At 38.8% G+C, this 25,880-nt stretch overlaps 2 protein-coding genes across 9 annotated transcripts in view; one reads left to right on the forward strand and one right to left on the reverse strand.

The window, feature by feature from the left end:
- The window catches only part of LOC117290362 (neurogenic locus notch homolog protein 1-like), an 89,365-nt gene extending 74,547 nt beyond the window's left edge, over positions 1-14,818 (forward strand). For all 8 annotated transcript variants that reach the window (XM_033771713.1, XM_033771715.1, XM_033771714.1 and 5 more), the window contains 13 exons: positions 581-694; positions 1,526-1,891; positions 2,969-3,088; positions 4,027-4,149; positions 4,665-4,790; positions 6,429-6,545; positions 7,360-7,467; positions 8,530-8,646; positions 9,237-9,347; positions 10,767-10,886; positions 11,651-11,773; positions 12,968-13,078; positions 13,784-14,818. In XM_033771713.1, the coding sequence (XP_033627604.1) occupies positions 581-694; positions 1,526-1,891; positions 2,969-3,088; positions 4,027-4,149; positions 4,665-4,790; positions 6,429-6,545; positions 7,360-7,467; positions 8,530-8,646; positions 9,237-9,347; positions 10,767-10,886; positions 11,651-11,773; positions 12,968-13,078; positions 13,784-13,956 (1,829 nt within the window). In that variant the 3' untranslated portion in view covers positions 13,957-14,818. The remainder of the gene's footprint in view (positions 1-580; positions 695-1,525; positions 1,892-2,968; positions 3,089-4,026; positions 4,150-4,664; positions 4,791-6,428; positions 6,546-7,359; positions 7,468-8,529; positions 8,647-9,236; positions 9,348-10,766; positions 10,887-11,650; positions 11,774-12,967; positions 13,079-13,783) is intronic.
- Positions 14,819-15,734: 916 nt separating this feature from the next.
- On the reverse strand, positions 15,735-25,536 carry LOC117290363 (zinc finger SWIM domain-containing protein 7-like). Its single transcript, XM_033771722.1, has 8 exons — positions 25,464-25,536; positions 24,382-24,532; positions 23,069-23,153; positions 22,623-22,644; positions 22,085-22,187; positions 21,183-21,261; positions 20,549-20,574; positions 15,735-18,399 (listed from the first exon to the last, which is right to left on the reverse strand). Exons 3-8 carry the CDS (start codon positions 23,145-23,147, stop codon positions 18,274-18,276), a joined length of 435 nt encoding a protein of 144 aa, XP_033627613.1. The 5' UTR covers positions 23,148-23,153; positions 24,382-24,532; positions 25,464-25,536; the 3' UTR covers positions 15,735-18,273.
- Between the last annotated feature and the right edge of the window lie 344 nt (positions 25,537-25,880).

A 25,880-nucleotide genomic window follows, 5' to 3' on the forward strand; every position in this document is an offset into this window, starting at 1 on the left:
AATGTGTTTAAACTGGCATTTGGCCAACGGACCACTGCTAAAGGGTTTTAATACCTTTTGTAGATCAAGTATTTGGCCATGACATGAATCCCTACTCACTGTGAACGTATTATAATATACCTGTCAGAACTTTCAGCATCATTCGCCATCAAGTTTTTTAGAACAAAAGTAAAGAATCACAAAGCATTGCGTTTCCCAAAAAATTGCATCCCTTTGTTCATGCTAATTTAATTTTCATCTCAGTGGGACGGAAATTAATTTTGTGAGATTTTTGTTTACTCATTTCTCAAAATAACAGCACCTCGGCAAGTAAAACTTTAAGGGAAGCTGTCTTTAAACCATAAGCTAATTGTGAATCTGTGGATATTGTATTTTGGTGTTCTACAACAAGGACTGAAACCCTTTAAAGGATTCAGGTACTTTTTAAAAATGTCCACATTATTACATTAAACTTGCAGGGTTTGAAGATAATGGTAGTGGAAAGCTTCCCTTCAAATATTACCAACTGAGGTTGTGTAGTTTTTGAGAAATGAGTAAAATTTTTCTGATTATTTCTGATTTAAAAATCTTTTCTTTCCAGATATTGATGAGTGTTTAAGTAATCCGTGCCAGAATGCTGGAACATGTACGGATAGAATCAATGGCTATGTATGTGAATGTACACCGGGATGGGAAGGCCTCAACTGCCAGCTTGGTAAGCACACTGTTTCATTCTTGCTAAGTGTGATGTAATTTTTTACTATGTACACTGGAAACGGATTAACTCTTACAATTCTTTGGAGATGTATTGAGCCCATTTTTCTTTTATGATTTACACGGTGAGTGGCACTTTGTTCTAATGCTACAAATAGAAGTACCCGGATCTCAGACAATGTGTCAAATTCCTCGCTTGTGGTGTGTCGCGACTGAGCAGGTCTACATGTAGTTCACCGGACCCAAGCTCTGGTTGTGGGTTAGAATCCCGGTCATGAAACTTGTGCCCTTGAGCGAGCAGTTAACCATAATTGCTTCCTAAAAACTTGGGAAGGTATTGCATTTTGCTATACCAACCAGGCTCCTACAGTATAGTAGATGATATCCATGCCTACATCCTTATGGACTGCGAAGGGGGTAACCCTGTTTCAGTCCAAAGAGAAGGTAGTGCACCCTGCTCTACCAGCCAGGCTCCTAGTGGATGATACCCATGCCTACATCCTTACGGACTGTGAAGGGGGTAACCCTATTTCAGTCCAAAGAGAAGGTAGTGCGCCCTGCTCTACCAGCCAGGCTCCTAGTGGATGATACCCATGCCTACATCCTTCTGGACTGTGAAGGGGGTAACCCTGTTTCAGTCCAAAGAGAAGGTAGTGCACCCTGCTCTACCAGCCAGGCTCCTAGTGGATGATACCCATGCCTACATCATGTATATCCTTAACGGCCTCTGAAGAGAGGTAACCCTGTTTTAGACCCAAGTGTAGGTGGAAGCGTGCCCCTGGTAACAGTTGATTTGGGTCAATAAATAAATATTTGTTATTGTTATGAATAGGTGTGGGCTGCCGGTTAAGCTACAGACTGCAAGAATGCAACTCTGTCTCCATCAAAAGCCCCAACCACCCTCTCAACTACGACAACAACGAGGATTGCGAGTGGATACTATTCTCTGATGCCGGAAACACCATCACAGTCACCCTGTTAGAGTTTGAGACGGAGCCCATCTACGATGTCCTACGCTTCGGTAACGGGAACGCCGTCAGTTCCCAGAGCGAGGTGCAGCAATATGAGGGGACTGTGGATGTGTCGGGCGGTGTGACTGTGGTGTCGACGGACGCAGCGATGTGGATTACATTCACCACGGATGGAGAGAAGACTCGGAAAGGTTTCTCGCTAGAGGTGGAAGATAACTGCGAACAATGTGAGTATATATCAGAAATCAAAGTCATTGTTGTTACTATTTCATCTTATATCAATATAAACCACAAGGGAAACTGATATTGATATCTGAAACAAAAAGTCGCATCCCCTTAAGGTGATCCCCTGGCTGCCACTTCCCAGGTTGTATCATAATTTGGGTGTGATCCCTGGCTACACGGCAGTTAACGGTTGTATGGCTTCTGATTGGCACCCCCGAACAAAGTTATTGACAAAATAGGGACACCGCCAATATAGGGCTAGATAGCTCAGTTGGTAGTTGGTTCGAATCCCACTCTAGAAAGATCTTTGTTCAACCCCAAAAATTGGTCATCTTATCTCTGCTTTTGGACTCAGAATCTCCAGTTAGAAAACTTGTGTGAAAAAAAATACCACATGTAGTTTCACAGTGTAAAAGCATAATAATTAACAACAACAATTCAATATTCAATATTGATTAATTGTTGTTGTTGCCAAACTATCTGTACAAGTGTCGTGGCCGAGCGGTTAAGAGCACCGAATTCAAACTCTGGTGTTTCTGATCAGCAGAGTGTTGGTTCGAATCCTCAGCTGTGACACTTGTGTCCTTAAGCAAGACACATCACCATCGCTTCGTCCTTCGGATGATACGTTAAGCCGTTGGTCCCATGTGTTATGTAACGTGTAACGTATGTAACGTATGTAAAAGAACCCAGTGCACTTATCGAAAAGAGAAAGGGGTCACCCCGGTGTTCCTGGTCCGATCGGCAGCAAATTGTGCCACAGCACCTTGTATAACATTACATGGTGCTATCAGACTTAGGTATCATAATTCAAACGTAGTCCCACATCTTGCAGGAAATACTGTATGTTACAGCCCCAGGAGCGTCACTGAGTGACGGACATGTGCGCTATATAAAAAGCCACAATTATTATTATTATTATAAGTATTAATTATTACAATGTCTGGAAAGGCGTCTTTCCAAAAAAGTATGAACATTTGAACTAGTTATTACTTTGGTTATAAGAACATTCCCTTATTACTTTTAATTATTACAACAGCTTTTTCATTTGCTTTTTGTTTATTTTCATTTCCAACCAGTACCTCCACCATGTGATAGTAACCCATGCATGAATGAAGGAGATTGCACAAATCTTGGAGAGAACATTGCGTATTCTTGCAGTTGCCCTGCTCAATTCGAAGGAACAAACTGCGAAACAGGTAATATAAACATTTATAAATATTTGCTTACTTACTTGCTTAAGTAGATTTCCGTTGTAACAATTAAAAATTAAGGAAAATGTGCTTGATACAAGTTATGCACGGCTTATCACACTTTACTCCTGACTCCTACCTTCAACCCAGGGCCCAATTTCATAGAGCTGCTAAGCACAAAAATTTGCTTAGCATGAAATTTTTGCCTTGATAAAAACAAAATTTTCACGTGATTTTCAGGATATGCAAACGACAGCTGAATACCAGTAACAAGCAAAGTGTAACAAATGGAAATTTGGTTGGTAATCCTATTTTTTATCAAGAAAGAAATTTCATGCTTAGCAACTGTTTGTGCTAAGCAGCTCTATGAAGTTGGGCCCTGGTAGCAGTTAATAAGCAGGACAGTTCTTTACACAATTAAAGTAGTCTTCCGAATTTCAAATTCTACTCTGCGGCAGTAGAATAAAAAACAAATTCCCAAAAAACAAAAATCTACACAGTAAAGTATGGTGTTACAGCAAACTGAATATACAATTTAACAATCTTTGTTTAAAGACACTGGACACTATTGGTAATTGTCAAAGACTAGTCTTCACAGTTGGTGTATCTCATCATAAGCATAAAATAACAAACCTGTGAAAATTTGAGCTCAATTGGTCGTCGAAGTTTCGAGATAATAATGGGAGAAAAAACACTCTAGTCACACAAAGCTGTGTGCTTTCAGGTGCTTGATTTTGAGACCTCAAATTCTGAATCTGAGGTCTCAAAATCAAATTCGTGGCAAATTACTCCTTTCTCGAAAACTACATCACTTCAGAGGGAGCCGTTTCTCACAATGTTTTATACTATCAACCTCTCCCCATTACTCATTACCAAGTAAGGTTTTATGCTACTAATTATTTTGAGTAATTACCGATAGTGTCCACTGCCTTTAATGATTGCAGAGAGGAAAACTACCTGTGACTCCATGCCTTGTATGAACGGTGGTTCGTGCTACTTCACCGATTTAGCGGATAACTACATATGCATCTGTACACCAGAGTTCATGGGGGCCAACTGTGATGAAGGTATGTACCTGTATAGCCGCGTTTGAACCAAATAACTTCGGCTACGGCTGTATGGTGTTAAAGATTTTTAGAAACTTTTAGAATGAGGACTTTTCAGAGTAATAACCTTAGACATGGCCATATAGCCATCAGTCACAAAGCGTTTTTATTTCATAAAATCCATCAAAGGCCAGAACAAAACATCCTTTTTTTCTTATTCAACTCACACCTGTTATCTTTATGTAATTTCTTGTCCCAACAGTGGACCCTCATCTAGTAATGGATCAAGAACTAACATTTCCAGGCAGATCAACTGTTCATCCATTAAGTTAATGGCTCAAGTAATTAAATGTATACACACCCACTCACTGAAAAGGATGTTTACTTTTTTTAGTTTTTGTGGCCAAACTCTGAAATTATTTATTTGAGCATTCCCGTATTTCCCCTTATATTTGAGCCTTGAACCCCTATTTCTTCATTTCCTTTTTCTCTCAGACACATGACAATTTTGTATAATTATTACTTTCTTGATACAGATGTGGTCCCAACACCAACGTGTGCAGAAGACTACTGTCTGAACAGTGGAGTTTGCGCTATAGGAGTTGATGGAATTAAGAATTGTACATGCGAGGAAGGTTTCGACGGGGAACGCTGTGAGAGAGGTAATTGGTTACTTACCTACTAAATCCTCTTTGTCCCTTTGACACTTGTGTCCTTAATCAAGACACTTAATCATTATTGCTGGATCCTTTGGATGGGACGTAAACCTTTGGTCCTGTGTTTTGTGTAACGCACATAAAAGAAATCAGTGCACTTATCGAAAAGAGAAGTGGTTTGTCTCGGTGTTCCTGGCTGGATTGGCAGCACAGTGCCACAGCACCGTGTAAACCATTACATGGTGCTATGTAAAATGAATAGGTCTCTAAATTTAAACGTAGTCCCACACACCTTGCAGGAAGATACTGTGTGTTAAAGCGCCTTGAGTGTTACTGAGTGATGGTTATGCATGCTATAAGAACATCAGCAGAGCGTGGGTTCGAATCCCCAGCCGTGACACTTATGTCCTTAAGCAAGACACTTAAACATTGCTTCATCCTTTGGATGTGGCGTAAAGCCGTTGGTCCCATGTGTTGTGTAACGCATGTAAAAGAACCCAATGCACTTATCGAAAAGAGAAGGGGTTCGCCCTTGTGTTCCTGGCTGTTGCTGCTGTATGCGCCGTAGCACCTTGTAAACCCTAATAAGGTGCTACATAATTGGGTCTCAGAATCCATCACTGCAATAACCTATCTTTCTAAAAGTTTGTATATACTCAGCGCCTTGAGTACCTTGTTTGGTAGATATATAAGACTTTGACATTATTATTATTATCTGTGCTCTGTACTATCGCATGGCCGGCGCAAACAAGGTCGTCAGCGCCTACTGTACCCTGAGTACATCGGAAGATTAGTCTCCCCGGAGTTTCTGCTCTCCCCGCTTGAGATTCGGGGAATAGCACAAGACAGGAGAGAATGGGTAAAGCTTGTGTCCGCCTGCTGTGCAGCCGACTAATAATGACGATATAAGAAGCCACTTTAATTACTATTAGGATCAATTTAAATTGCTTTTCTTTTACTTTGTTTGTGGTACTAGTTATTGTTTTTATGACTACAAATAAGTTTTGACTAATCTAAATTCCTTTTCTCATCCTTGCATATCATGCATAGGTGTAACTATATGTCTGGGGGATCAATTTAAATTGCTTTTGTTCTACTTTGTTTGTACTTTAGTTTCCTGCCCTACTAGTTATTGTTTTAAAGCCATTATACACTTTCGGAACAAAACAAACAAAAAATTCTCAGATTTACAAATAACTTACATGGTTTACAGAAGGTAATAGTAAAAGACTTCTCTTGAAATACTATTCCATGAAATGCTTTACTTTTTGAGAAAACATAGCAACAATTATCAGCTCTCGACATCGAGAATTACGGATTTATAGTAAACACATGTCGTGACACGGCGAAACGTGCAAAAACAAGGGTGGGTTTTCCCGTTATTTTCTCCCGACTCCGATGACCGATTGAGCCTAAATTTTCACAGGTTTGTTATTTGATATAGAAGTTGTGGCACACAAAGTGTGGGCCTTGGACAATACTGTTTACCGAAAGGGTCCAATGGCTTTAATTACTTCAAATAAGTTTTGACTAATCTATAAATTGCCTTTCTTCTCCTTGCATATCATGCATGTTTGTTACTATTGTATATATGTCCGAGGGATCAATCTAAATTGCTTTTCTTATGCTTTGTTTGTACTTTAGTTTCCTGTCCTACTAGTTATTGCGTGGCGGGTAACACCAGAGAATGTTTTGTCACATCCAACCAAGATTTTCTTTGCTTCTGCTTTGACGGCTATGAAGGGACGACATGTGACCAAGGTCAGTGGTCATCTTATGAATATTCATGTTTGTTTCTTTTGAATCTGATTGGATGTTATTTTATTATTTCATCAATGTCATTCAAAATATGAAATTGCTATTTTCTCATGACCCAGATGACTGAGTGATCTCAAACTTCTGCAGGTTTGTCAGTTAATGTATATGGTGGATTACATAAAGTGCTTACACTGCCAGCACATGTTTTGTTAGCAAAAACCAATTCTTTAAAAAAATAGGGGAATAAAAGGGTAGCGACGAGGTCTTAAATTGCCATTTAAAACCTTGCAGGGTCGTGGCCGTGCGATAAAGGCCCGAGCTGAAGGCGATGAATGAGTCACTACCCTTTTATTCCCATTCATAAATGCCCTTTTGTTAAAAAAACCGTATGAAAAATACAATCTGACAAAAAACAATACAATTTGACAATCACAAATTTGAGGTTTGAAATATTTTTTCAAAAACCTTGTGAAAGAGCTGTTTGATGCATGTGGGTTGTGTGTACGCGGATTTTGAAACATATTACGCGCTGTTACTAATAGCAATGAATTGTGTTCCGCATATTAACATTGGCGTAGATAAGCTTGCGCGCCCGACACGCGGAAGCCAGCCGGTTATAAACAGCTCCAGCTGGTCATTATCAACCATTTAAACACCCCCACGTGACGCGCTCTCCACCATTAGGAGTAGCGAAACTGTCTGGGGTATTTATGAATGTTCCTTTAAGAAATGGTAATAAATGTCACTGCTAATTTTTTGCTTGATATTTTATCATGGTTTTATATTTAAAGAGCTGTTTTTCTTTGCTATTTTTCAGGACCCTGTCCAACAGATTATTGCCAGAATGAAGGGACCTGTTTCCTGCGTGATGGAGAGTACACTTGCTCATGTGTACTGCCCTACACTGGAGATCAATGCATGACAAGTAGGATCAATATTCATTCACAAATAATTTATGAAAAATCTTAAGCATTTTGTTATTTTACTCTTGTTTGTGCAACCTCTTTAAGAATGTTTTTAATTTGTCAGTCAGTATGTTCACATAAATTGTTCTCTACAAAACTATGTATAGACCTTGTGCATTGACGTTATCCATCCGCCATCTTAGAGGTAAAAGGATGACGAAACAATGGAAGGTATAAAATTAACGGTAAATTTTGCAAATGTCATCGAGAGTAGTGTCGGCAATTTAAGCCAAAAATTATGACGTGTTGTGGCCTAGTGGGTAAGAGCACCACACTCAAGTGCTAGTATTTCTGATCAAAAGAGTGTGGGTTCGGGTCCCAGTTGTGGCACTTGCTTCCTTGAACAATAATTCCCTGTCCTTCAGAGAAGGCATTGAGCCATACATGTAGGTCCCATGTACTAGGATTTGTCGCGCACATAAGGAACCCAGAACACTTAAAGGAACACGTTGCCTTGGATCGGTCGAGAAAAGCGTTTGTAACTGTTTGTTATAAAATGCATATGGGTAGAAAGTTGTTGTAAAAGTAGAATACAATGATCCACACAAACATGCCTCTAAATTGCACGGTTTTCCTTTTATCTCGTGGACTAACACGGTCGGCCAAATGTCCGGCCATGTTAGTTCGCGCAGTAAAAGGAAAACCTTGCAATTTAGAGGCATGTTTGTGTGGATTATTGTATTCTACTTTTAAGACATCTTTCCAACCATATGCATTTTATAAAAAATGGTTACAAACGCTTTTTATAGACCAACTTGACTGATCCAAGGCAACGTGTTCCTTTAACCTGGAAGAACACTTATCGTGGAAGAACACTTATCATGGAAGAGTAGGTGTTAACCCTGGTGTTTCTGGTTCACAAACATTAGCAAGCATCCCAGGTTTCCTCCGGCTTACGAGCTACAGTAATTAAGTTCACTTATGAGCCATCTTCAGTTTCATAACAAGAAATATTTTAAAATAAAAGGAAAATGCATAGATCCTAGTGTGTTTAGTAATGCAGAGATTGTCTTCATCCACAGAGCTGAGTAGCTGCACCCAGAATCCATGTATTAACGGTGGAACCTGCACAGACGACGCCATATCTGGCTTTGAATGTACCTGCCTGGAAGGATATACTGGAACGGTTTGCCAAGAGGGTAGGCATATTGTTTTGATAATCGTTTGATGAGTTATTCTCTAGTCAGATCAGCCTGACCCAGATAGTGAGAGTGTTAGGTAAAGGGTTTACTTTGGGTACTTTTTGTGCGACACAAAACACAAATTGTCCTCAGATTTACAGTAAACTATACACAGTTTAAAGATAATGATGGTAGAAAGCTTCCCTTAAAATATTACTTGCTGATTTGCTGTAGTTTTTCAGATGACTAAAGCAAAAATAGTCTTCATCTCAGGCATGTCAGGAGACAAGAATATTTTAGCATGTACAACGTATTTACCATTACTGGTGTTTGCTTCTCTTTTCTCAAAAACTTGACGCCTAATAAAGCTGAAACTTCCACAATCGATTTACATTACATACATCTTAATTCACAGTAATTAGAGACTCAACAGATATCAATGTTGTATGTGTGCTTTTAACAACTGCAGTGCTCAGAAAGTGTTACCGCACATATCAAGTTGTTATCAAGAAAAGTATAAAATGAACCTTCAGCTTCAACAAAGTAACATTAACATTTATTTTACATAAGACTTTCTAAACGGTTTACAAACTGTCATTTCTTCACAGATCCTTGCTCCAAGTTGGGCTGTACTGAGAACCAAGCTACATGCGACAATCAGGCTACTACTGTTGAGTGTACATGCAATCTTGGCTACACAGGCAGCACATGTCAAATGAGTAAGATTGCAATTTGTGTTTATTTTGTCTTTAGCAAAGTGTTTTTTGAATGAGCCATTTGTAGTTTAAGTCTAAATCTCTAGCACAATGAATTGTTATACTCAAAAGTTACCGCTTGAAAGCGTTTGTTTTCTCCTGACGATGACTAGAGCAAGCTAGTTGAAACTTTGAGACCAATTAAGAAGTGACTCCACGGTAGTGAATTTAATAACGATCCTATCAGCTACGGTAGAAGTCCCAGCTGCCCAGATATAGTTAAAAAGCAGGACAGTTCCTTTCAGAAAATAATCTACCTGGCAGAGTACACATGGTGTTACCGCAAACCAATAATCATAAATACCTCAGACAGTTTCGCTATTCCTATTGGTGGAGAGCCATCATGTGGGTGTGTATAAACCTTTGTTTATGACCAGTAAAAAGTGTTGAAACATGGGCGTGACACGCGAGTTTGCACCTGTGCTTATAAGACAGTTTCTTCATTCCTATTGGTCGAGAGCAACGGCCGAGACAGTTGTGCCACATCACACGAGATGCATGCCGCGGACAGCATTCCCTGATAAGGAGTTGTTTACCCATGGGCCTTACCATTTCATAGCTGGAGGGGTGTTGTGTGGGAAAAAAATCATTGCAAAATTATAATTTTTGCACTCATTTTACTTTTTGACCATAAGTGTTGATGTTTTTTGACCGAAAAGTGTGTTGAATCGGTTTTCAACTAGTGGTTTAACCTCGCCGAGGCCTGGTTCTTGATAATTTACTTCGACTTCGTCTCGGTAAAATTATCAAGAACCAGGCCTTGTTAGAATTAAACCACTAGTTGAAAACCTCTTCACCACACATTGATTCCCTTATTAACACTTGACACAAAAAGGCTAATTATTTGTATTGTTGACTCAGAAAATGTTTGCATCATAATAACATTGTACTGGATGAAGGGTGTCATGGCCGAGAGCATGGAATTCTAGTTCTGGTGGTTAAGTCACCGGAGTGCGGGTTTTGAATCCCGGTCGTGACACTTGTGTCCTGAAGCAAGATACTTTATTGTAATTGTTTCTCTTCACCAAGGGGTATAAATGGGTACCTGTGATATTAGAGGTTGATATTTCATATGAAAAAGACTTTGGAGCGCTACGATTGCCCAGGTTGTATACTCCTCATCAGGGAGCTGAGAAAGATTAAATGATAGACCAGCCGTCAATTTCACCAAACTCTTCCTAACTTAGGATTAATTTAGGACAAGTTAAGTTCCCTCTCCATAGACGTTAGGACATATTGAACCCATCCTAAGTTACTCGCCCTAACTCGAGCGTATCGTGAAATCGGCTGCAGGTCACTTATGTTAAGCAGATTGAGATGGTTATTGTAAAATGCACTATACATGTATAGGAACTTTTTGTGAATATTATTTTCTTTTCACAGATATCGATGATTGTGCGAGTAACCCGTGTCTGAACGGAGGTACATGTAACGACGGTGTGAATGAATACACATGTTCATGTACCACTGGGTACGTCGGAAACAACTGCGAAGTTGGTTTAGGTGAGACAAGATTGATTGATTGATTGAATTTGATCAGATCAAAATGCTCTAACAAGTAATGTCATGGCAAAAATGTACTTTCGCATAGTCAACGATTTGTATACCTATAACCCTAACGCTAGCAGGGGATTATCGGAACATCAGGTGGTTGGACATAGAGCTGTCAATAGTTAGACTTGCAGCATAGAGTTATATATAAGAACTAGAGGGCGCACTGGCTTATATACGCGGGCCCCGGCATGCGCGCAGGCGGCCATTTTCTTAGTTGACAAAACAGCAATCTCACAGCGTGTGTTTGTGCGCACATTTTTGTTAGTTGAACAAACAGCATCGCGTGAGCGTTCAATAAAAAAAACTCCCAACGTGTTGTTCATATTCAACGCACGTGCAGAATGGTGCACGTGTCTCCTTGCGGTCCCGTCGCGTTTGTGCAAGAAGCATCACCAGTGCGCCCTCAAGTTCTTATATATAACTATATGACTTGCAGTCCACCAGGACCAGGCAATCCCCATGAAGAAAATCCATTAACATTTGATTGTTCACATTTTGTTCTCGGTGATCGTAAAACATTGTTTGAAAAATGACTCATGTGCTACCAAAGAGGTCCTGAAGCCTGAAATAAAGTTGGCGCCCCAAATTTGCCTGCAAAAGTTGCCTCGTCAGTTGGTACTTTAGTCAAAATTAATAAATGAAAATTAATAGGTGAATATGTACAGATTTCATCCAACATGTTTTTTATTCATTTTGCTGATGTCCCCGTACAGATCCTTGTGTTGGTAATATGCCTTGCTTGAATGGAGGCTCTTGCGTAATGATAGAGGGCAGTACAACTAACGCTACTCAATGCATGTGTGTACCTGGCTTCAGTGGTGATCGCTGCACAGTGGGTGAGTCCCCCCCCCCCCAATCCAAGCTTCTTTCTGCCTGCCCCCCCCCTCTGCCAATTAAAAACCCATTTCAAAACCAATCCTTAATGTAAAAAAAAAAGAATATTTGCTCAAACTTTACTCGGGGAAACTAAAAGCTCTGGTCAAATTGCATGAGAATCTGAACAGCAAGCAGGTTCAAGGAACTATCGAGCGGTTAAGAGCACCAAATTCAAACTCTGGTGTTTCTGATCAGCAGGGTGTGGGTTTGAGAAGTTATTAAACCTTACCTGTGTCCTTAAGCAAGATATGTGTCTTAAATGCTCTGTCTGAATAGCACAGACTCTTGAGAAATGACTTGTACACCCGATGATAACTTGCAATGGAATGACTTGCTAGCACAATAGCTACACTATACCTGGGGTTAGAGCTGGGGCTGACCACACTGACCATACCCTGGGAAATAAGACCCTCAGCAGGTGGGCTGCTGCTAAGTCAACAAGTGGTAAACTTATGAGGGGCCAGTCACTTAAAGTGCCTGGTCACATAAGGACTTAGGACGAGTTAGTTCCATATCCGAAGACGTGGGACGCATTGAACCTATCGTAAGAAAGTTAGGCAAGTTACTTGTCCTAACTCGAGATAGGATTAAACCTAGCGTTCCATGAAATCGGCCGCAGGATTGGTGGTAGGGGTTAATCTAAGTGTTTCTGGTTCACAAAGCAAGCACACTTGTTTACAGATTTTCTCAAAATTGCAGGCCAGTGATTAAAGGCAGTGGACACTTGGTAATTACTAAAAATAATTATTATCAAAAAACCTTTCTTGGTATCGAGTAATAGGGAGAGGCTAATATATAAAACATTGTGAGAAACGGCTCCCTCTGAAGTAATGTAGTATTTGAGAAAGAAGTAATTTTCCATGAATTTGATTTCGAGACCTCAGATTAGAGTATGAGGTGTCGAAGTCAAGCATCTGGAAGCAAACAACTTTGTGTGACAAGGGTACTTTTTCTTTTTCTTGACAACCAATTGAGCTCAAATTTTCACAGGTTTGTTATTTTATGCATATGTTGAGATACACCAACTGTGAAGGCTAGTCTTTGACAATTTCCAGTAGTGTCCAGTGTCTTTAAGTTAACTTCTGAGACATCCTTAGTTTCATGACCAGAAATACATACCATAATAACCATAAATTACTTGTATTTCTGTTTAGACATTGATGAATGTGAATCGACTCCATGTAAGAACGGCGGTATATGCCTGAACCGTGTCAATCAGTTCAGTTGCTCCTGTTTGAACGGCTTTGACGGCAACACTTGTGAAGGTAGGTTTCAAGCTCAAGTTTGGTTTTTCACAAAAAGTAATTTAATTTTGTCGTGTGGTTGATCATCAGAACGCACTGTCACAAGAGTCTAAGGAACAAAAGAAAATAACATATACGATGAATTGAACAGAAATGTTTTGAGAAGAGTCTTGAAACTTGAGATAGTGGTGGCTTGTTTAAATTGTAGAGGGAGATTGTTCCATAAATAAGGTGCAGCAAATTGAAAACTGTGTTGACCATATTTTTGGGCGGCAATATGACGGATATCAAGGGTGTCTTTTTCTAGTTCTAGTACGAAGCGTTTAACATACGCCCTGCAAGTGCTTGACTATTTTTAACAAGCGTGCATGCACAGCAGTCCCTTTTGGTCAGCCAGCCAGCGTTGATTTTCAGTGTCAACCATGAAGTATTATTATTAGGATGTTGATATCTGAAACAAAAAGTTGCATCCCCTTAAGGTGATCCCCTGGCTGCCGCTTCCCAGGTTGTATCATAATTTGGGTTTGATCCATGGCTACACGGCAGTTAACGGTTGTATGGCTTCTGACTGGCACCCCCGAACAAAGATATTGACAAAACAGGGACACCGCCAATATAGGGCTAGATAGCTCAGTCGGCACTTTAAAAAAGTATTACCCAGTCAGTTTCCCTTGTGGTTTATATTGATATAATTTATACCAATCATCCTTTCTCCTTCTCAAACAGTGATTTCAGCCACCAAGCCACCAAACGCTGCGCAGACATTGGCTCTTGAGCCGTGGTGGATAGCCTTAATCTGCCTCATCGGAGTCCTATTCGTCATCTTCATCATTGTGGTCCTTTGCACCATGAACCGAAACAATTCAGAGAATGAAAAATCGCATCTTGTCAATCCTTAAACTATAAATACGTTACCGGAAAGCTCCACTAAAGAAGTTTGGCCACAGTGAGCGAGTGTGTTAAGACTGAATAAATGGTTTGCAATACGTGACATCGTCTGCCATCTTTGATGAAAACAATGACAAACTGCACTCATGTATGCGCTGCGCGTGACTCTCAGCCAATGGTACATGTAGCTCTAGTGTGGCGGCCGATGACGCCTAAAGCAATCCATCTTTACTTGGGACATTAAACTTAATGGATGACCAATTACTTTGCCTGGGGCATTCAGCAGCACCACTGGTTTATGCATGATCCAGTTTTTAGTCCACTGTTTTGAAAAGCAATTACGTAGAGATAACAGGTGTAGGTTGTCAGAAAAAAAGGATGTGTTATTTTAACGTCTTTCTTTAATGGAGCATTCCCGTAATGTAAACAGGTTTAACAAAAACTTATAATAGTATAATAGAGCCTTTGCAGATGCTGTGGTGACATGCAAGCTATAAGTTTCCTGAGATTTTTTCTCTCTCGTTTCACCGAAAAATAAACTAGTATCATTGATGTAGTTGGCAGTTCCCATGATGGTTTCGGGGCTCGAATTTTGCACTGCAAGTCAGGCTCGAGGTTGAGTTTTAGTGTCGGCCCTGCAAAGCCATGACTGGAAAAGTCAAGCAGTCTTGTTTTTCAATCTAATAATAGAAACTCACTGTGTAATATCGTAGACAAAAACAAGCTTCTTTCAAATGCTGATTTTTAGTCTGATTAACACCTTTTTATTGTATTGAGTAATGAAGTCTGTATCCCCATAAAGACAAATGAGATCAATTTTCTCTTATTGACCCCTTGCACGCACGTCACACGTGGTGACTGTGCCATGCTCACCATTATGTGTGGGCAATAGGTTTACGTGTAAACGCCGCGTGGCCTACTATGTGCTCTTCACTGAATAACGCACAGTGACTTTGCCCACCAGTATGGCGGTTCCAAGATTATCCTGATGACGACGTCAGGTGATTTGGGTCAATACCCCATGTCTCAGCACTTGTTTTACAAAAACAGTCTTCATATTAAACTGTTTTGGTTTTGTTAGAACACTGAGCCAGTAATATTTTGAGCAACAAGCCCTTTGGTCTCATGGATTTTTTCCGTCAAAATCGAGCCCCGTTTATGGTGAACAATTAGCAACAGAACACTTTTCTCTTATTCCAAATCTAGAAAAACTCAAAGCTAATGGACATTTTTTAAAAGAGGATTAAGAATATAAAGGAGTATAATTTTTTTTTAAAAAGTTAAGAAATTTTGTAATTGTATCTAAATTCAAATTTTGGCTATGGTTATTGTCTATAAGGTAAAATATTGCATTGCGTTTGATAATTAATGCTTTGATGTTAAAAATGGTGCATTTTAAATGATATTTCTTTTAAAGAGTGTAAATTTTAAAATCATAACTATCTATTAAGTTTTAACTTTTAGGAGGTTCAAGTAAGACTTTTAAACTCCTTCAATCATTTTAAAATTGACAGTACTTTTGTACAATTGATGAAGGTAAACATATCCAGTGAAAACAACAAACAGTTTGATGCATTTTTAAAGGTCTAATTCAAATCCATTCAACATTTATTTATAAATTCCTCAATCAATATGTAATGAATAGGGTAGGTGGCCTTAGCTTTCGATCCAAACCGGACCTTCTTGTATTCAATCAATATGAATACACTGTTAACAAAGTGATACACAAATTTTAGGAATCGGGGGCACTTACAAAAAGCATTGTTGAGGACAACTTATTTAACATTCATCGACAATCCATACAGCCAAAAGAAGATGACCGCTTATTGTAGAGAAAGTACCCATAATTTGTTCAGTTAACTTGATGCAAATGATATTCCTCTGTTTCATTCATACCACCAGACACATAAGCATGTTTTATTATTTCATCCCATATTGATATGTAAATTTTGATTTTTTATTATGTGCAAAGGCTTTCATGCAAAGTAGATTGTTTTAGTCCTTTTTTTTTTTACTAAGAAAATACTGATGCGACAAGATGTAATTGTAGTTAAGCATATTTAACTCTGCCCAATTTCATTAAGCATGTAGCACACAAACTTGCTAAGCACAGAAAACGCTTGCTTAGCAAAATAGGTTACCAGCCAAAATACTTTTTGGTTACCATTATTGGGAAAGGTACCCTACTAATTTCATCCTTTGCAATGAAATTTGATTTTGGTGAGCAGATTTTTTTGCTTAATACTTTATGAAATCGGGCGTGGTACAGTAAAAATTACCTTTCTGTAGTTTAAAGCAACAATGCAAATACTTACATGTACCAGGTATTTGCTGGCAGATACTTCAGTGTGTTAACTTAAACTTGCAATAATGCACACAACCATAGAGTAAGTGATATTTTTCTACGAAGATGTAACATTTAAGCATCAGTAATATCCAGGGCCCATTTTCATGGCTTTGCTTACCGCCGAATTTTGCGCTTACGATCACAATCCCGCTTGACGTGCAAGCGCCGAATTTCTGCGCTAGCCTGGTAAGCGTAGAATGCCTAGTAACGTGGAGTACGCACGTGCAGAGGCCAAAATTCGCAGCTAACCCTTGAAATACGCTTGCCGTAAGCACAGAATTCCCTGCTTCTGTAAGCGCCGATTCTGTGCTTACGGTAAGCAGAGCCATGAAATTGGGCCCAGGCGTGAAGCAAGGAGTTTCTAAGTTAGGCGGCCATTTATTAATTTGAATCCTGCTTTACCCACTTCAGCCAAAAAAGGCGACTAGTAACATCTCCCTACAACCAGTCTAGCCACAAACTGAACTGCAAGAGTCTTTCTGTTTGTCTGTAGCAATCACAATTTGTTTTGTTTATTTAACAAAGTTCTTATATGACGTCATGATGATGACATATCCGTTGCACTAACCGTATCCATTCACATGCGTAACCTCGCTAATACCTCTAAAATGTGGATGATATGGTACAATCGGCCATTGAGAAAGTTTAAAAGATGGGTTCGGTTGAATATTACAGATATGCCGAGTACAATTTGTAAGCAAAACTTGATATTTTCAATGTTTGTAGAACACTACATAATATTTCCCTGTTTTAAAAAATCTGTTCTTACAATCAAAACATCATTAATTAACAATTAATTTAACATTTACAAACAAAGCATGTTATGAAATGTACACAGTACTTAACAAATAATACTACTTTACAGGGTACAATTGAAATTATTGTTGTTACTTTTTTAGAATTCAAGACTGAAGGTTGTAAGTTTTACATCAAACTGTGCACATTTTATTGTTTAAAGCATCTTAAAAATAAATTAATTCTATGAGCTGTAAAAAAAAGAGTGCTGGATTTGTTCAGTGATATTATTATTTGAATGTTCAATATGTATTGCTACCTTACCTAGAGGCCATTTTTTGTATTTGTGTCTAGCAGCTGATTTCAGGAAACGCCAGTTCTGGACGAGTAACTCGTCCTAATTAAAGGATTAATCTTAAGGTCGACATGTTACAGTGTAAGGCTGGGACTCGTCCCAAGTCCTAAGATTAATCCCAAATTAGGAAGAATTTGGTGAAATCAAAGGCTGCACCTTTTTAAAAACATTTTTTGTTGGTTGTTTCAGTTTAGTTGATCTAATAGTTACGTGAAAACTAAATCAAATTAGCTTACAATCCATCATTTTTGTAAACAGTAGTTGAAGGATTAAGATCAAAAGTAGAAGTATTTCAGAAAGTCGTTGAAGCATCTCAGCTAGGACCTTGGTTCGAATCTCACCAGGGCACAAAACGGATTTGATTTTCAGTCCCTACCTGACTATTTGGGTTTTCCAAGGCTGGTTTCCCTCCTTCATCTAAAACTGAAACTTCCTTCTTTGTCTTCTCTCCATTTGGGTTTTTGTCTAACGACAATGAATCTATGATTGATTTTGCAACAACCAATCTGTCCCCAACAAACATTGGTTTAACGCCTATGATTATAAATTTGCACAAGTCAAGAAATTATGGTTCAGTAACTAGACAAAATTACTTATTCTAGCCATTGTGAAATCGGAGGTTAGCTTGGGGGATTTGAACCCACAACCTTGTGATTGCAAGCCCTGAAGTCTAACCACTGGACCATGGTGAACATCACATTAGCAGAAGAATGCAAAACCATTGTGTCTTTAGTTCAACTGTGTGGAATGCAGTAACCTATTTGCAGCACCTAAAGCAATGCAGTACTTAAGTTACATCACTTATACAGCCAATGCAGTATCCACAGAACAGCACTTAAAGCAATGCAGTAAACACACTGTGATGTCCCCATCATTACAGGGAATATATTTCTATGGTCTTTTCTCCACTTCAGTACATTCAGGGGTCAATATTTTAGCCAAGAGGTCATTAGTTACTTCCTGTTCCAGGCATGCTCCCATTGCACAGCTGAGCATCACTGCTAAGACATGTTTGCACTGCAAAGATAAGATTGATGAAGAACAGGAGGTAAGTGTTTGGGGAAATAAAAACTGAAAATTACATGTACATAGGTAGTTAAGTTTGCATTCAAATTTTATCTAAGAGTATAAGATTTTTAATTATGCCTTGGGTAAATTTGATACATGAAAACCAACATGGTAACAATGCTTTTCATATAATTAATTTTCCGTTATCTTTCTGTGATAATGTATCTATAAATGACGTGTCACGGCCAAGCAGAGACTCAAGCTGGGGTTTCTGTTCAACAGCGTGGGTTGAAGTCCCAATCGTGACACTTGTGTCCCTAAGCAAGACACTTGACCCTTATTGCTGCGTCTTTTGGAATAGATGAAAAGCTGTTGGTCCCATGTGTTGAGTAACGCCAAAAAAGAACCCAGTGCACTTATCGTAAAAGAGGAAGGGGGTTCGTCCTGGTGTTCCTTGTATGATTGGCTGCATATTGCGCCACAGCATCTTGTAAACCATAATATTGCTATTATAGATGTTAAATTTGCATCGGGGATAAAGAATATTAATTTTTAATATTCTTTATCCCCGATGCAAATTTAACATCTATTATATCGTTGCGGTACCCGCTGCCAAAACATAGGATTCGAACTGCCTCTGGAAAAGTTTCCGTATGGCGCCACCACTTTTTCATTCGCAATAAAATAATATAGTATCTAATTTACCTGATTGATATATCCCTTTTTGTAAAAATGAGTGAAAAAGTGGTGGCGCCATACGGAAAGTTATCCCTGCCTCTAGCTGCCGGGCAACCTCGGTAGTCCAGTTGGTAAGACACTGCTCTAGAATTGCAAGGGTCGTGGGTTCGAATCCCACCCGAGTAACATGCCTGTGATATTTTTTCACAGGACTCGGGAAAGTACCGAGTATACAGTGCTAACACACATCGGTGTAGGGGTAAAAACTAAAATTAATATTCATAATATTGCTGTGTAAAAATAAGTCTCATACTTCAAAAACGCTGCTCCGCAATACCTTCAAGGAAAATACTGAATAAGCACCTTGACTGTCATTAAGTGAAGGATATGAGTGCTATAACAAGAAGCCACTATTCTTATTACTATTAAAGACACTAGACACCTTTGGTAATTGGCAAAGACCAGTCTTCTCACTTAGTGTATCTCAATATTTGCACAAAATAACAAACCTGTGAAAATGTGAGCTCAATCGGTCGTCGAAGTTGCGAGATAATAATGAAATAAAAAACACCCTTGTCACACGAAGTTGTGTGCTTTCAGATGCTTGATTTTGAGACCTCAAATTCTAAACTTGAGGTCTCGAAATCAAATTCGTGGAAAATTACTTCTTTCTCTAAAACTACGTCACTTCAGAGAGAGCCGTTTCGTACATTGTTTTGTACTATCAACCTCTCCCCATTACTCGTCACCAAGTAAGGTTTTATGCTTATAATTATTTTGAGTAGTTACCAATAGTGTCCACTGCCTTTAATGCACGATCAATGAAGTGATCTATTGTGAGGAACAGTGAATTGGCGACCCTATTATGAAATGCGTTGCAAGGTGTTTCAGCGCAAACTGCTGCCAACGGCCAAAACAGAAGGATTTTAAACCTAGAGATCATTGTAACTGTGGACACACATGCATACACTGGACCTCTGTCTAATAATAGTCTTCACTGTACAGTAATAATGTTCATCTCACTGAGACGAAATATGTTTTGTGGCTTGTTTTGCTCATTTCTCAGGGGCTGCAGTTCCTCGGTGTATGGTATTTCGGGGGAGGCTTTCTACTGTCATTGTCTTCAGACCCTGTAGGTTTGTTGTGAATCTGTGGACATTTTGAAAAAGTACCTTGTGTATATCGTTTGTGTTATTGCTTTTTACGTGCCATCTTTTGTTTAAACTTTTACTGCAATTTTAGAATGTTTAATGTATAGTATATAATGTGTATTTTTTATGAGCTAGGTCTGGGAGAGCACATCTTTTTGGATGACAGTTTTTGGACTTTTGCCCTTCCCTGGACGGCCAGTGCTTGTTTTATTGTTTTGCTTTTTTTTTTTGTCCGAAGAATTAAAACAAAATAAATAAATAAATAAATAAAATAGTACAAAGTACATGTACTAAACTTTAGTAGCATTAATTTATAACATGCAACTTACCAAGTTAACATCTTTCCTCTTTAGAACTGTTAAAAACAAAACATACAAATAAAAATATTGAAACTACCCCACTAAGTCACAAGTTCATAGTCATAAATTGCCAACTGCATTAAATATATAACTATAAGGTTACATGCTAAATGGATAACACATTTGGACAAATGTAAGGGTTGAATATTTTTTTTTTTTTTACTAGAGCTGGAGTTGAACCGACGGACTCCGAATAAAAGTGCCAGCGCTCTACCAGCTGAGCAACTCAAGCCCCATAATAGCCCCATGTTGAGGTCTCCAACCCCAAATTATTAAATTTACCCACTCAGTTTCCCGTAGTCAATGTATTTTTAAAAGATAAAAATTAGTAACATCCTGTCATGCATGTCCCATCCGACCTGTACAAACAATGAAAACAAGTTTAAAACTATTACTTCAACTTTTACAGTATTTGTTTTTGGGGGGGGACTTCAACCTGCCACCTACAAATTAGCACTCTACGAAACGAACTACATGTTCTAGGCCTCCCTTTGTTGTAATTTTACTTTCAAATTTGGTTCTGCCATAAATGTTTCGAGTAATCTTTCAGGTTGAGACTTTTTACTGATAATTAACAATCCTGAGTTTGGAACTCTTAACCCACCTGTAAATGAATAATATTGGCAGGTACAGAAATTAGAAGAGGGTAGACAAGTGTAGGGAATTCCAGAGCTTCCTTGAACCTATGGACAGATAAAGGTTGAAAAAACTTCAAAGTACATAATATTCATCATGTCCTAAATTCCGACATACACAAAGGGTAAAAACCATACTATATTTTTTATCTCCGAAACAAAAAACATGTTAAATCATTGCGATACCAGCTGCCTTTAGCCATCGGCCATCGGCTAGCTTGGTAGTGTAGCACCGTAGGACATCTGCTCTTAGCAGTTGGTTCGAATCCCATCTGAGTGACTTGCCTGTGGATTTTGTGCACAAAACTGGGGAAAGAAACTGAGTTTACAGTGCTTACAACCATCGGTGTAAGGGTGAAACCAAATATCTTTTATCCCCTGGTGCAAATTGTCTTGATAATACATTCTCTAAGTTTAAGTTTGAGAAAGGGACAACAGCAAGTGTTAGTCACAAAGGGCCTCAGCGTTAGTCAGAGGGGTGTCTGTGTGTTGTTTGGCCACACCCTGGTTTCTATTTGATACCCGGTGTGTCTGTCATGTAAATAAATTGTAAGTGAACAATTTGCAGGTTGGACACCCAGTTTTCAAATTTTCAGCAAATTTTGACACCCTTTTACCAAATCCTGCCAAAACCTTTCAAAGGGGGTTAGTAAGTTCAACAGCTTTTTATTTGCCAGTGTGTCAGGAGATTCTTTCCCCAGGAGAATCGGTCCGTCCCCCCCCCCCCCCCCCCCAAATGACAAACTGTGCACAAACTTCTTCTGATAGCGCTCTCTTTGAATCATCCTTCTCCAGCCCATGTTTCCCATATGGGGGACCGAATCTCCAGCGGACGGAATTCCCTAGATACCACATTTGTCGACAAATTTACCTGGAAAGCTATTCGTCCAGCAGGACAGGTGATTCTTGTAACGCTTTTATTGTCCACAAGGTCTAATGCCTGCAGTAATGGAGCCTTGTAGACAAAATGCAGACTGAAATCAATACAGAAATTAGAAATTACATAATTGTTAAGATAGTAGATGAACAATGTACTGCCCTCTTGTGTTCAGCTATAGGCAGTTGCTAGGTGGGCACCCACCTTGACAACTAAAATGTTGAGGCATAAACAATTAATATCTTTTTAAATAACCAAATTACTTTGAAATGAAATGTTTCCCAAATTTGCGTTATACTACCAAAAGCTGCTGTAGGTTTTAAACTAAACGATTCTAATGCCATTAATTCATTAATTCTAAAAGTGATTCCCAAACAAAGGGCTAGGCCTACCTATTGTGAGCTTTGTAATCAGTGAGCTTTTAGATGAGGAGTGATAACGTGTGTGTTCCCTGCAATCCTATACTTTCTCTATGCTACATGTGAAAAACATAAACCTCTCTACAAAATTATTACTCTTTGTTTAGACTTACGCAGAAAGAAGGTCTTCTGGCACTGCAAGAAAATTGAAACAATAGAGTTAGATGAAAACAATTACCTGTTTTATTGATTTAAAACACATCTTGTTTATCACAATTTGAATCTAAGTGCCGGGCTAGCCCATTGGTCTAGTGGTAAGACATCTGCTCTAATAATGCAAAGGTCGTGAGTTTGATTCTCGTCTGAGTGATTTTCCTGTGAAATCTTTTTCACAGAACTTGGGAAAGTATCAAGTGTGCAATGTTTGGTACACATACGTGTAAGATAAAACAAAATATATTCTTTATCCCCATACAAAATGTTACATCTAGTAGGAATTTATTATATGTGTAACTTCCCAGCAGATGGAAAATTGCTTTGAACAGTGACCCAAGTGTTTTTTAGAGACACCCATGTGTTCCATTTTAAACGGCTGTTCAATGCATTCAAATTTACGTACATGTTTGAGTGGATTGATACACAGTTTTCACATGCTTCAGTAGTTCTATCTGTACACTGTCATGAAGAGAGGTCGCCATGATTACCTTGAATTCATAATAGAGAAGAGAACATGGAAATATTAGTATTAAAATACAATTTTTAATAGCTAGGCCGACGAATACCTTTGAGGCAAAGCTAGCCCAAGTTGAACTCCCTGTCTTTGTCGCACTGTGACAGAAAAGTCATAGCCCACTTTGTTGGCTTATAAGTTATGAAGTGATGCTCACCAGTCACCATGATGACCGATGATAAACAAGAGAGCCATAACAGTCCAGCAAGAAGTTAGCTCGACCTTACTCCTAGAACTATAGTATGAGGTTCGTTCCGTAATCGTCTCCACAAACATTCGTGGAGAGTGGGGACCACACCGAAACGAACCTCATAGTTCTAGGAGCAGCTAGACCTATGCATTAAACCACCTTCTCCTCCTTTTTTTGTTTAAATATATAAGTGCAGCCTTCAACTCATGATTAAGAGAAGCGCACTGCCAGACATAGTTGCGATGATCCAAAACCACCATCTTACCGATGGTTGTATAGAGGAGAGGAGGATGGAAGGTTCTGATCATTGCAACTTTGCCAGACACAGACACACCCTTCTCTCATAGTCTCTTATTATATATTATTTTTTGTCTCACCCAGCAATAAGTGTGTATACTAATTAGGCACTAATTAGGCCAGGGCCTCATTTTTTCGAACACACGCGACCTACGCCTATCCAGAAAAAAAATTAAGCATTATCATGGCCAAGTGTATTGCTAAAAAGGAAACAAGTTAAGTGTCATGGCCACGTCTCCAACCCACCATCTGCTGATCAGAAACACCATACCTTGATTGAGTTCGGTGCACTTCTGATATTTATAATTAATTATTCTGAAAACTACCTAACCACTTGTTTGTTATATTATTAAATCTTGTAATCGTATAGTTTCGATAACGTAACCCTCCTGCCGATGGCAGCAGGAGGGTTACGTTACATTATCGCACTTGAATTGAACTAGTAATCGTATACAAAACTGAACTGATAAATAATTGACAAATGAACTGACGAATGATGCTTTACTAAACCTCCAATAATGCATTTTGATCATGACAGATAGAGTGCATCGATGGCACTTTGATTTGATGAACTTCTTTAAAAGATAAGATACACAATGCTTCTTAATAAATATAAAAAAATAACATAGCGCAACTGGTTAACACAATTGTATACACAAACAAACTTCCGTCGCCAGACATATTTTTTACTGTATAAATTGAACAAATATCTTACCAAGAGACAGTCATTAATGCGTAACTGTACTGTTTAGAAGTAGTTGCTGCCCGGGTAAGTGCAATGGATGGTTGAAATTCGCTTCATGTCATGTGCGATGTCACTTTCCAGTGTTTGTTTGTAAACAACATCCTTCGTTGGTACATGTGCGCTGCAAGTAATTCTCATGACACTTGAGGGCGCTGTTACATTTATCAACGATTGACGCGGTCGGAAGTTCAAAACCCTGACTTCTAGCAATGTTTTCACAAATTACTTATTTGATTAATTTATTATATTATTCCCTGAATAGTACCTCAACCAGAATATTCAAATTAATGTTAAAAATCTATCAGATTCAGTTTTTGGAATTTTTTTCTTGCGTAACTTCAGACCAATCACATTCGCTGTAACAACGCTACCGCGGATTGCGGAGGACTAACTCGTAACAAAATAGACCAACATTCTATTGAACTACTGGACTGTAACATGGTTTTACTGGACTGTGTCATAATTCTTTAGCATAAAACTCGTTTTGAGTAAGTTTGTCCAACGAACAGCTTAATACACTAAATAAGTTGATAATCTTTTATCTTCACACATTTTTATAACAGTTGGAGTCATGAGCGGAGTGATATGAGTTATGCACCTGCACACCTTAAAAACGGAGTAAAAAAGCTGCCACATTTTACACCTGTCGGAATGTTGTCTGCTCACTTTCACAACACTTCGGCCAAAGTAATTGGTCTTTTTAAAGAAAAATACGTATTTTGACTCTTTTGATTAACAGCACGTTTGTCAACAACACTTGGAAATACTTGGAAATAGCTCTTCACGTGGGACCATGAAAACTATTGATTCCAGCACCACTTTTGAACTATGCTGACTGGAGCTGGAATTGTGTGGTCGGGACAAAATGAATGGTGAAATTGTTTCCTCCAAAAAAACCTCGCCACTTCGAAAAGAACACAACATCGAAGTTTGATACACTTCATTTTGTAATACTTCAGCAGGCTTCACCTTCCCACTTCAGAAGTTCAACCTCTGGCAGAGTGAGTGAAAAGCTGTAGTTGTTGGTAAGCTTCTTCAATTATATTTCTTACTTATTGATTGCATTTCTAAGATTGTAGATTTGTAAACCGAGTTGGATGGTGTGGGAATTCCAGATGACCTCTGCTGTTTGCCATGTATGTACGACTTGCCATTTCGTTGCTTATATCCCCGGCCCAATGAACAGTGTTTCAAAGGCTTTTTGTTCTTTGTACATTGCCATGTCTATTCTCAACGATAGGCATACGTGTTGTTACATAACACATCACAAAAGGTTTTATAGGCGCAATGAAAAGACAGCATTTGCACGTGAAGCCAATAACGTGAACAACAGCTGCTAGACATGCTAGACATTATGAATCCGAGTAAATGTACAATTAGTCCTATAGAGCCTACAGATAGTTTTGTTTGTGACCTTAGAGTAAAACCCCTACCACCTTTTCATAGCAATATTGTACAATAAGTGAAAA

The sequence above is a fragment of the Asterias rubens genome, chromosome 5, assembly GCF_902459465.1.
Source record: "Asterias rubens chromosome 5, eAstRub1.3, whole genome shotgun sequence".
Classification (NCBI taxonomy): Eukaryota; Metazoa; Echinodermata; class Asteroidea; order Forcipulatida; family Asteriidae; genus Asterias; species Asterias rubens.